General features: G+C 63.2%; 1 protein-coding gene across 1 annotated transcript; it reads right to left on the bottom strand.

Moving 5' to 3' along the window:
- Positions 1–3977: 3977 nt before the first annotated feature.
- HS3ST6 (heparan sulfate-glucosamine 3-sulfotransferase 6) lies at positions 3978–10942 on the bottom strand. Its single transcript, XM_055243035.2, has 2 exons — positions 10439–10942; positions 3978–4728 (listed from the first exon to the last, which is right to left on the bottom strand). The coding sequence occupies exons 1-2, from the start codon at positions 10849–10851 to the stop codon at positions 4113–4115; spliced, it is 1029 nt and encodes a 342-aa protein (XP_055099010.1). The 5' UTR covers positions 10852–10942; the 3' UTR covers positions 3978–4112.
- Between the last annotated feature and the right edge of the window lie 1527 nt (positions 10943–12469).

Genomic DNA, 12469 nt, shown 5'->3' with positions numbered 1-12469 from the left:
TTCCCTGGCTCTGCCCCGCACGGCCACACAGGGGAGCCTGGGAGGGAGGCAGCCAGAGCCCGCCTCACCCTGACCCTCCAGCCCCATGCCCTGACCACATGGCGGGGGGCCCAGCCCTGGACAGAGAGGCTGTCCAGAACCAGGGGCCCCAGGCCTGTCCCCCCACGGAGGGCAGGGGTCAGCAGCCCCATCTGAGCTCTGAGGACCCCTGGGTCAGGCGATCAACCCAGTGAGGATGCCTGCCCCAGGGGAGGGAGGGAGCCAGGTTACCCCCACACGCCGACTCCCTGCACACGGGGGATCTCAGAGCTCCCCAGGGTTGGGCCTCACAGGAAGTGCTGGTGCAGTGAGAGGTGGGCAAGCTGCTGGCCCTCTCTAGTCTCTTCTCTTCCTCTACGATGGGGCTTCATAAGTATTTTCAGGCCTGTGGATAGGGTGGGCCCAGGGGCTGACCCTTCCCTGTCTCCCCTTTGGGGCTGGGTTGCTGGGGCCAGGGCCTGCTCAGGGCTGCCATGCCCATGTGTGCAAGGCTCAGGGCGGAGAGCACGGCCACCTGGTCCCACCCACCTGTCCCGGTGGGCCAGGAGGGCAGGGTCTTTGTGAGAACCCTCGAGGCGGAAGCAGCCTCCTCCCCAGGCTTCTCCGAGCCCCCTCCTGGACTCCCAGGGCTGTGAGGACCCCAACCCATGGCCCATACCATCCTGGTCTGGCTGGGGTAGGAGGGCTGGAGATGGGCTCCCAGGCCCTTTCCCCCCCACTGGGCGGAACAGGAAGAGGGTAATTGAATCAGCGCTTCTCGCCCCATCTGGAACATTCCAACATGGAAAACCCACAGAGCAGCTGGGGAAGCAATTTAGGACTTTAATTAAAGGCCGATGACTCTCCCAGGGAGCCCCTCCCCGCACGCAGCCCATAGGTCCCCCCACATCTGCCCTCTGTGTGTTCAGAGGCCCAGCTGGGCACCTCACCCGCATCGAGTGCTGGCGTTTAGGCGGAGTTCCCGCTCAGGAGGTGCAGAATACGCCAGCCCACCCTCTCCCCTCGCTGCTTCCAGAGTCTGCCCCCCCAGGCCCTGGGTTCAGGCCCCAAAGCCAGCCAAACCAGTGCCCCACCCCTCACAGCTCTGTGTCGGGAAGGAAACAATGGGGTCATTTGGTGGACTCAGAAAAGGAACTCTAAATGGAGGGAGGAAAGTAGCAGAGCCTCAGTGAGAGCAGCTGCCCCTCAAAGGCTGCCTCCATCCCGTCAGCACCTTCTGCAGGGAAAGGCATTCCAGACAGAGGGAACAGCACATGCAAAGCCCATGAGGTCGGACAGGCCACGGCAGGTGGAAGGAGCTGGCAGGTGCCAGTGTGGCGGGCGTGATGGAATGAGGGGCGCATGTAGGACAGAGGGGCAAGCCGTAGAGGGCTGTAACAGCTGTGATCTGGAGTTTGCTTTTCTTCCTGGAAGCAATAAGGGGAAAAGGTGGGGATCAGAGAGTTTTGAAACAATAGGATCTGGTTTATTCTGCGACGGCCCTCTGGCTGCCATCCGGAGAGCTCACTGTAGAACAAAAGAGGTGCCAGGATGATGGTGAGCAGCCCCTGAAACAGCCCAGGCACGAGAAGGGTGTGTCCAGGAAGAAGAAATCCACATGCACCGGGCTGGGAACTGGGTCACCAGGGGCCAGGGGCTGTCCTGTCTTCCTTCCCACCCCCAGGCCCGGGGCAGGCAGTTGGCCCCGTCTTCACAGAGGGCACCCGTGCAGGGGGTGGGGACAGAGCAGCCCAGCCCAGTGATGCCCTCCTGGCAGGGATCCGAGGTGGAGTCTGTTCCCTCTTCCCAAAGCTGCTGTCAGTCGGGCGGGCCCTTTCGAGGTAGGATGGAGGCTGTGCCTATGACTTGTCCACATCTGGGCCCACATCTGCCCACCATGTTGCCACTGCAGTTGCTGGGTAGGTGCTTGGAGGGGAACTCAGAACCAGCCTCCAGCCCTGCCTCTGTCCTGGCCTGGGATGGAGGGGCCTGTGGGAAGTGCCTGCCCCTCAGAGCAGCTGCAGAGCAGAGTGTCCACTGGACCCAGAAACTAGCAGAAGTGGGGGTGGGTGTCCAGACGCAGCCCCTCCTGCAAATCCTTCCTCACTGCCTGCATCCCTGGGCCCCAAGACAGGGAGTGGCTCCAAGTAGCTGAGAGGCAGAAAGGCCATATCAGGGCCTGTGGGACTCAGTGGGGCTGTGGAGACCACAGCTAGGCCCCGTGACAGGACTGGGGCTAAGCCCAAGCAGCCCCGGAGGTCATCGTCAGGGCAGCCAGTGGGCACCTGGCAGACAGCACGTGGCCACGAGCAGGTGAGAGTCATTACTGAGGGAACCCTCCCACTCCCAGGACACAGGGGCGGACAGGGCACCCCAGCCTGCCTGAGTCTGGCCTCAGTTGTGAGCGGGCAGCTGGACTGCAGATGGCCACTGATTCCAGCCCTGTCCCCAGGGGAGGGCACAAAACAAACACCTCGGAACTGGGGCAGCAGGGGCCTGGGGGAGTGGGTGGGGCCTGAGAATGGGTGGGGCCTGAGAGTGGGTGGGGCCTGAATGGGTGGGCCTCTACAGGGAAGGCTAGGAGGCTATTAATCATTGCCCCGTGCACACACCCAACACTTGCTGACCTCACCAACACTCAGGCAATTCCACAAGGCTCCAGAAGGAAGCGTCCACTGCGCACCTGGATTCCGGATGAGCCAAGGGGTGGGTGCGGACCCGGCTGTAATCCTGCCCCACCACTCCACAGAGCGGCCTACAGCCTCAGTTTCCTCATCCTGAACATGAGGACAGCCCTGCCCAGCCTTCCAGGGCTGAGAAGAGAGCCCGAGCACGGCCCCCAGCATCACTAGGGCTAAACTGCATGTCGCTGGGCAGGCCCTAAGCCTCTCTGAGCTCACAGGCTAGACCTGACCAGGCACACCGCCCACCTCTGAGGGAGTATAAAGAATGAGTTTTGGCCGGGCGTGGTGGCTCACGCTTGTAATCCCAGCACTTTGGGAGGCCGAGGCGGGCGGATCACGAGGTCAGGAGATCGAGACCACGGTGAAACCCAGTCTCTACTAAAAAATACAAAAAATTAGCCGGGCGCGGTGGCGGGCGCCTGTAGTCCCAGCTACTCGGAGAGGCTGAGGCAGGAGAATGGCGTGAACCCGGGAGGCGGAGCTTGCAGTGAGCTGAGATTGCGCCACTGCACTCCAGCCTGGGCGACAGAGCGAGACTCCGTCTCAAAAAAAAAAAAAAAAAAAAAAAGAATGAGTTTTGGGCCAGGTGTGGTGGCTCATGCCTGTAATCCCAGCACTTTGGGAGGCCAAGACGGGCGGATCACTTGAGGTCAGGAGTTCGAGACCAGCCTGTCCAACATGGTGAAACCCCATCTCTACTAAAAATACCAAAAAAAATTAGCTGGGCATGTTGGTGTGTGCCTGTAATCCCAGCTACCTGGGAGGCTGAGGTAGGAAAATCGCTGGAACCCGGGAGGTGGACGCTGCAGTGAGCTGAGATCACACCACTGCACTCCAGCCTGGGCCACAGAGGGTGACTCCGTCCTAAAAAAAAAATTAAAATTGGCAGGGTGCAGTGGCTCACGCCTGTAATCCCAGCACTGGGAGGCCGAGGCAGGCGGATCACGAGGTCAGGAGATAGACACCATCCTGGCTAACACGGTGAAACCCCATCTCTACTAAAAAAAAAAAATACAAAAAATTACCCAGGTGTGGTGGCGGGTGCCTGTAATCCCAGCTACTTGGGAGGCTGAGGCAGGAGAATTGCTTGAACCCGGGAGGCGGAGGTTGCAGTGAGCCGAGATCGCGCCACCGCACTCCAGCCAGGGCGACAGTGTGAGACTCCGTCTCAAAAAAAAAAAAAAAAAAAGTGCGACACGAGGCACACAGTCAGTACCCAGTGGAGTTCGCTGGTATGGTTATCACATCCCTGGAAGCAGCGCCTCCACCCTCCAACCTCGAGGTTTGTGGAAAAATCTGGGTCCAAGCTTTATATCTTAAATATTCCTCTCTGCCCAGCATGTATACGCAGCCTGCTCTGGCCAGGTGAGCGGGTGTCCATCAAGGTGCTGAGCATCCCCAGGGCGCCGCTCAGCCCCAGCCGAAGTCCTGGCCCGTCATCTGGTAGAACTTGCGGTTGAAGGGCCGGTAGAACTCCTGCAGGCGCCTGACCACAGCCTGGGGCACGCGCGGGTGTGGCCGGCCCTTGGACTGGCCCAGGCAGCGGGGACGGCTGCCACCCTGGGCCTTCTTGAGGCAGGGGAAGCCCTTGGTGGCGTTGAAGTAGAAGTGCTTGTCCGTGACGACCCGTTTCAGGCCCAGGAAGTCCTGCACACGGCCGACCTCTCCGGCCGGGTCGCTGACCAGACGCTCCCCGCTGACAAACAGGAAGTGGGACAGGGGGAAGTAGCGCAGCCAGTGGTGCAGGTGCTGGGCGTACAGGCCGATGCGGACGGCGCTCCAGGCTGTGTCCACGGGGCCCAGGCCGTGGCGGAAGGCCAGGGTGCGGAAGCTGGGCAGGCCCGGGGTCTTGGAGAGCGTCTGGGCGTAGTCGGAGATGGCCCGGATCACGGGGTTCCGCACCACCACGATCAGCTTCGTGTCCGGGGACATGGCGTGGATGCGGCGGGGGGCCTCTCGCGTCACGAAGTAGCTGGGGGTCTTCTCCATGGTGATCTGCCCATCCAGGGTTCGGGGCATCAGACTCCTGAGGGACGGGAGCAAGGAGAGGGGGCCTGAGCCTCCCCAGCCCTAGACCGGCCCCCAGGGGCCCCGGACCTAGGCCCCCTTATGCTCGGGAAGCCCAGGCCTCCAAGGCGGGCAAGCCTTCCTCCCCGCTCGGGCCCACCCCTCCTAACGTGCGTGGCTGGGCAGCCTGGAACATGGACTGGGAGGGTGCCCAGCCCAGCTCCGGCCTGCAGCCGGGCCTCTTCCACCGGCCTGCCCCGCCTGCTGCTGCACTGAGGATAAGGGGGTGATGGTCGCTGGCCGGGAGGCCCAACATGCTCCTCACCACTCACATATCTTCCCTGTGCAATCCCTGCCGTCCTCGCTTCCAGAGCCAGCTCCCTCCTACCGGACCCACACTCTCCCGGAACTAGGCTGCCCCCAGCTCCTTTCTCATCTCAGACCAAGTACCCTGAGGCCCACACGCCTAGATCACTCGAGGTCATCCTTGCACTCAGTGGCTGACAGCATCCCCTAAATCAGCCCTTCACCAATTACTGAGAGTATATCCTCACCAAAAAGTAGTCCTCCCTGCTCCCTGCTCCCTCCCTCCCCTGATGTAATTACATCTCTTCCAATCTTTATTTATTTTTTGAGACGGAGTCTCGCGCTGTCACCCAGGCTGGAGTGTAGTGGCACAATCTCGGCTCACTGCAACCTCCGCCTCCCAGGTTCAAGCAAATTTTCCTGCTTCAGCCCCCAGAGTAGCTGGGATTACAGGCGCACGCCACCACACCTGGCTAATTTTTGTATTTTTAGTAGAGACGGGGTTTCACCATGTTAGCCAGGCTGGTCTCAAGCTCCTGACCTCAGGTGATCCGCTCGCCTCAGCTTCCCAAAGTGCTGGGATTACAGGGGTAAGCCACTGCAGCTGGCCTCTCTCCCGGTCTTTAATTATAGCCCTGTGAATTCTCATCAACCTGGGCCCAGACTCAGGAGGCCAAAAAGTCACCAGCATAGCCCAGCACATGTGAGGAAAGTCGCAGACGTGGCAGCGCTGGCCTGAGGATCCTTCCCAAGAACGTGGGCCACTGTGGCCCCCTAGATCTTGCAGGTTGCCAAGGTGCCAGGCCAGGGAGGGGGTCTTTCTGAGATTCTCCTCATTCTGACACAGGGGAGGAGGGCACTGACCCAGTCCCAAGGTCGCGGGGGAATCAGCCGACCACAGCCCAGGACTGTCCCACCTGGGCAGAGAGCCCATTCTGGGTGCCCGGGCCCCGGCAGGCCCAGGCACCCCCAGCAGTGCCCCGGGCAGCACCTGCCAGCCAGGTAATGCAGGGTGAGGCCGGGCAGGGCAGGGCGTGGCAGGTCAGCTGAGCAAACAGCTCCGAGGGAGAGCTGGGGAGGGCTGGGAACTAGGTCGATAGAAACACAGGAACTGTGTTAGGGAGGGGATGCCCTGCCGGTCACGCCCAGCCCTGCCTGCTGCCCTCTGAGGGGGCTTCCTCCACCCCTGCTGACAGCCCCAGGACTGGTCCCTGCCAGGAGGCTGACCTGCCAGGAGTGACCGCCCCAGACTCGAGCCCCTGGGAGGCAGGTCCTGAGTCCCCTTTTCCTGCTCACACCCCCGGGGAAACGCTGGCTGGGCCAGAGGCAGCTGCACAGACCCCCGCACTGGGGCGCTCATTGGAGAGCGCGGGAGGTGGGAGGGAGAATGTGTGGGGACGGCAGCGGGAGAGAATCCAGGTTTCCCCCACAACACCCACCATGAGAGGGGCAGAGTGGGGATGGGCAGCACGGGAGCCTCCCCGCCCCGCAGAGCTAAGCCCTGGGCAGAGCTGGCCTACAGATGCCACCCGACAGGTCCTCCTCCATCTTGGTGACAGACAGAGCTGGGACTCCCTCCACCCACCCGCTGCCACTTCAGAAGCAGCCACAGGGAGACTGGGAGGGGCAGGGGTGCTGGGGGTGAGCGTGGGGCTCAGCCCTCCCTCTTCCCACCTTGGGGGGCTGCCTCCTTCCACCCCACCTGGAAGGGCAGTGTCGGTCCCAGAGCCCCTGCACTCCCCACCCCACCTCCTGCAGCTGGAACCCGTGTGGGAACCACATCCAGCGTCCCAGGGACAAACACAGAGGTCTCGGTTGGTGGCGGTACCAAGATCTGAGGCCTGGCAGCTCAGGGGCACCCCCACCCCTGAGAGAGGTCATGAGAAGGGGAGGCACACCCCCCCACCACGGGACCTCACTGACGATGCCCACAGAGAGAAACCAGGCCGGTGCTGGGAGGGGAAAGACCCCAGCCCTCATCAGAAGCCATTGCCTGCCTTTCCCCTCGGCCCGGAAGGAAGCCCCAGGCCCTTCCCTCCTGTCTCAGGCGTACCTGACCCCAGGCACCAAGCGAGACCAGGAGCCCACCCCTTTCCTTTCCCAGACGGCACACCAGTGACCCAATATCCTCCTCTTCCCGCCTGCTAGAGGGACTAGCACCAAAACAGGAATGTCGCCCTGCCAGGCCTTCTCTCCAAAGAGTCAGAGAGAGCTCTGTAGGGGAGGGAGTTCCCGGACCCCCTGCCGTGGAAGGGGAGTGAGAACACAGAGAGGCGGCAACGGCTTTTGAGGCCCCTCTTGCACAAACCAGCTCAGAGACCGGAGATCTGTGGGATCAATTACTTTCCCTCTTCAGGCGTCCGAGGCCTGTCCTAGCCCAGGTGTGGATGAGGGTGGGAGAGACGGGGGAGGAGGGAGAGGAGCAGGACTGGACCCCCGTGTGACAAACATCTGACAAGCTGCTCTGAGGACCCCCCCTCCCTGCGGAGCCCACCTCATCTGGTGTGTTTTTCCCTGCGGCTTTCATCCAGCCCTGGGCGACCCTCCCTCCTCTGTCTCAGCCTCCCTCCTCCTGCCCCACACCTCAGGCCTGGGACTCGCAGATGCCAAAAGGGCCTGGCAGATGCCAAAGCCAGAAAGTGCAGGGGGACTGCATCCCCCACAGCAGCCCGGGTCCCTCCCCGCTACATACTTAGACCCCACTCCCTGCACCCACTGCTCTAGCAAACCAGGAACTAAGGGGTTCCCCTACCCACCCTGCTCCTTGCCTCCTCTTGCTTTTCTTGTGTTTTGTTTGTTTTTGAGACAGAGCTGCACTCCAACTGACTCTTGTCGCCCAGGCTGGAGTGCAGTGGCGCGATCTCGGCTCACTACAACCTCTGCCTCCCGGGTTCAAGCGATTCTCCTGCCTCAGCCTCCCAGGTAGCTGGGATTACAGGCGCACACCACCACGGTTGGCTAATTTTTGTATTTTTAGTAGAGACGGGGTTTCACCATGTTAGCCAAGCTGGTCTCAAACTCCTGACCTCAGGTAATCTGCCCGCCTCAGCCTCCCAAAGGGCTGGGATTACAGGCGTGAGCCACTGTGCCCGACCCTCCTCTTGCTTTTCTAAAAGATTATGGTCAAAGTACAGCCCCCATTTGCCCCCAGACAGGGTACCCTTCCCAGACCGAGACCTTGGGGAGTCTGCGTGACCCCCACACCTGGTAGACACAGGTGCTTCACTAGTGGGGGAACGGCTGAGCATGTGCTGAGCTCGGGGGCACTTGCGGGCTACGTCCCCAAGTGGGAGGCCCCTGAAGAGCCTGGATGAGCTGACGGAGGGTGGAGAGGAGGGAAGGAAGGCCTGTGGCCAAGGTCAACCCAGGACCCACCTGCCGAGGCCACAGGAAGGAGGGGTCACCGCCTAGAACTAGGTTGGTCACAGCCCAGTGGGAGCGCTGACCCAGAGATTCAGCTGGGGGCCCTGGCTACTCTGCTCGCCTCCCCGCAGCGGCACCCAGAACAGAGCTTGCAGGCACTGGGGGCCCAGCCCAGGGTCTCAAGAGCAGACAATGCTGCCTTGCAGTTGGGGAAACTGAGACAGGGTGAGAACTTTCAGAGGCTCACTGCAGGCTCGTAGCAGGCTGAAAGGACGGAGGCACAGGCACCTAGGAGCACACCAGCCCCACGTGGCCACGGCCCCTCGGAGAGCACGAGGACACCCGCAGTCAGGAAGCTCAGCAGGCCCAGCTCTACTAGCTCTGCACCACCCAGTGAGGGGTCAGCACAGTTGGTCCAAGGGACAACCCCAGATTAATGGGGCAGAGGCTGCCCCCACCCCTCCCCCTTCTAAAAAATGAGGACGTCAAGAGTCTACCAAAGCAGTCACTCTCCTGTACCCCCCTCCAACCCTGGGCATGTCAGTGTCCCCGGAACCCCACCCCCAGGCTAAGGAGCTGACTCCCAGGCTAGGCCTTGCCTTGGCTGCCTCTCATCCTCCCCAGACTGATCCCCCAGCGCTGGACACATGCCCAGGGCGGGCCTGGACTGGCCTCAGGAGCCCGGGCTCTTCCAGAACCCTCTAGGGCTAAACCCAATCCTAGCTTCCCCTGTGGCTCCTCATGGCCCAGCTCAGATCCCACCCCAAGTCTCTTGCTGTCAAAGCTCATGGGGCTCAGGGGTGGCTCTGAAGTGCTTAGTCCAGTTAACTGCTCATCCTCAACCCAAAGCCCCTTCTCCCCTTCTCCCTCCCGCCTCTCCCCTCCTCCCCTCTCTCACCACTGCCCTCCTCCCCCACTTCTAGCTTGGCAGCCCCTCCTCCCCTCCTCCCTGCAGCAGGGATTAGGGATGCATTTTGACCCCTGCCTGCCGTCAGGGGAGTGAGGTCTCTCCCTGGAACCTGAGCTGAGGATGCCCAATTCAGCCAGGTGAGCCCCAGGATGGACTCCATGTCCCCTAGCCACCACCTGACTTCCCCAGCACCCCACACTGGCACCAGCCCTTCAGATCTTAGAAGCGAGCCCCCCTATTCTCACGGAGCCCCTCCCTGCCTGCCCTCCAAACCCAAGAGTAATTTTAGTACAAAAGGCAACGTTAACAAATAGGGGTAGGCGTCAGGGGAGGAAGAGGATCAGAGGATCGGGAACGGAGAAACTGGAGCACCTGGAGAAGCGTCTGGGTCCTGCCGCCCCCACTGACTCCCCAGGTGGCCTTGGGCAAGGTCCTCTCTGCAGGGGCTCGGTCCAAGCTTGGGGATGAGCAGCCACCAGAGCGGGCTGCTTCAGCTGGGCTGCGTGCTCCCCACACTCCACTGCAGCACCCCCACGTCCATCCTGGGTAGAGGCAGGACAGCCACAGAGCCCCATGCACGGGGCTGGACTCACCCTGGGCACTCACCTAAAGGCAGTCTCCTCCTTTCCAAAGCCCAGACTTTCTCCGGACTCCCAGGACCACCAACAAGGGTTTCTGTGCCCAGACTCACGGGTCTTGGGGAGGAAGGACGCTTTCTAGGTGGCTGCCTGGAACCTGGAGGCCCCTCTCTACGGTCCCTGGCCACCGGTCGGTCACACCTGCGTGCCCAGAGTGACCGGGCGGGAGAGGCATTTCTAACGCTGCCAGGTAATCCCACGGGCTGGAAACGACCTCCGGGCTGGGATGGCACCGCCTCCCCCAGTACTGCTGGGTCTCTCAGCAGAGAGAACGGAACCGGGGCTTTCCCCATAGTTTTCAAAGTTTCAGGGAATCCTAGCCAAGTATCATTCCTTCTTCCGGAGCCGCGACCCCAGGTCAAGCCTGGGCCCCCCACAGGGCGGCCCCAACCCCACTGCCCGGAGCGCACCCCTGCTCCCTGGGAGGGAGGGTATCGTACCGCTGCTCCCTGGGGCGCACGATACCCTCCCCGGGAAGGCGCGGGTCAGGGCGGACGGGCTAGGGTGCTCACCGGTACCAGGCGAGGCCGCGCTCGTAGCACCTGTCGAAGAAGTGGGGCTCAGAGCCCAGCGCGCGGACGTCGGGGTGCAGCCGCAGGAACTCCAGCAGGGCACGTGTGCCGCCCTTCTTCACGCCAACGATGAGCGCCTGCGGGAAGCGCCGGCGGCCGGGACCGCTGGCCATGGGCAGGCCAGGTGCTCCCGGGCGGCGGACGGAGCTGGACGGCTCGGAGGGCGCGGGGGCCGGCGCGGGGGCGCGGGCGGCCGGCGGGCAGCGGCCGGGGAGGGCGCAGAGGCAGTAGGCGCCGAGCACCAGGGCCACGAGCAGTAGCGGCGCGCGGGAAGCTCGCGGAGCGGCCCCTTGCCCTGCCCCCGCGCCCTGACCGCCCCCGGCCCCGCCGCCCAGGCCGCCGCTACCTGCCATGGGGTCGCGCCGTTCCCAGGCCCGGGAGCGGGGGCAGCAGGCGGGCGCGCATCTCGGCCCGCGCCCCGCTCAGCCCATGGGTGCCCGGCTTCTGCTCTGCGCCCCGCGGTCCCGCAGCCTGGGAGCGGGCGCGGGGCGGGGCCGGGGGCGGGGTCGCGACGCCCTCCCCCTCCCCCTCCCCCCTCCCCTCCCCCTCCCCCTCCTCTACCCTCCCCCACCCACTCCCCCTCCGAGGCCACTGCCTGGGCTCGGACCCGCCGGCAGCCGCCACCACCCAGGCGCGACTCGAGCTGCCGGCACCACCAGGACGCTCCTGCTCCGAGATCCCAGGCCCTGGCTCGCTTGACTTCGGCATCTTCACCTCTGCGCAGGGAGGATGCGGCGGCGGTGGCCGTTCAGGACGCAGGGCAGGGACAGGGCGGCGCGCGGTCCTCGGGACCCTCTGTTTGAAGGCCGATCCCCTTCCCCCCAACTCCGGGACGTGCGCGGCAGGTGCATAGGCCAAGCCTTGGCCTGCAGGAGCGGGAGCCTCATCTCCAGGCCAAGGGGACCCAGGAAGCGCGTCGATCCAGGCACTCGGCCTGCCAAGGGAGAAAGAGGCCGGGCCAGCACCCTAGTGTGCAGAGAGGGGTCCCAGAACGTGTGGGGGGAGTCTGCGGCCGGGAATGGCGTGCGTCCTGCACTCCCAGCTGACAGTCACACATCGGGGTCACAGCCTGGCCTCTGAGAGGTCAAGTCACCTCTGGTTCCTGTTTAGAATGGAGGGGACAGGCTCAGAGAAAACAGGCTTCCCACCCAGGGGCCCAGTGGTGAACTGAATTCAGACCTGAGACATACGCTGTCTACTAACTCACCCCATCTGCCCAGCCTTAGTCCACCTGGCACTCCTCTGAGACATCGGTGATGCATTTTGAAAGTTGGCAAAGTGGACCTCAGTGGAGGTACGAAGGACTCAGAGAACCCTGTGCAGGGGAAGAGAAAGAGCCCAGGACGTCCCCTAGGGGCCGCCTCTGAGGGGCATGAGATGCTGGGGCCTGTCGGCTGGGACCTGTGGGGCGCTGGACACTGCGGGAACTTCACATCCCCAGCGACCAGCAACAGCCTGTAGGGAAGGCAGGGGAGGCGAGCCGGGCTCAGAGAGGGCCAGCAACTTGCCCCATCCCAAGGCAAAGGTGGTATGAGACCCGGGTCCTCTCTCCACCTCTGTCCCAGCCTTCCTGGCCACAGGGCTGGCACCAGGCAGGCACAGACTCCCCGCAGAGGCCCAGCCTTTTCCCAGCCAAGGGCTTGCAGCCCCTGTCCTGGGCTCTGCTCGTTAATGAGCCGTTCCAGCCCTGATGGCATCTGGACAAGTCCCAGCAGCTGGGCTGCCTCAAGAGGCCAAGGGCCTCCATGACCCACAGACATTCCGGAGCTCCTACCCAGCAGCAGCCCTGGCCAGAGGGAGCCACACGGGGCTGACGGGGTGAAGGCCACTGACCAGTCCCCCAGCCCAGGCTCCAGACATGTGGGCTGCACCTGCTCGTCTGGGCAAGACTCCGCAGGAGCCCCGTGGTCGGGCAGCGGGCACACTGTGAGCAGAGCATGCTGGCTCATGCTGGATCACAGGAAGCTCTTC

Source organism: Symphalangus syndactylus, chromosome 14, assembly GCF_028878055.3.
Source record: "Symphalangus syndactylus isolate Jambi chromosome 14, NHGRI_mSymSyn1-v2.1_pri, whole genome shotgun sequence".
Taxonomy (NCBI): domain Eukaryota; kingdom Metazoa; phylum Chordata; class Mammalia; order Primates; family Hylobatidae; genus Symphalangus; species Symphalangus syndactylus.
Note: the sequence above shows the minus strand (reverse complement) of the source record. Positions and strands in the feature narration are given on the sequence as shown.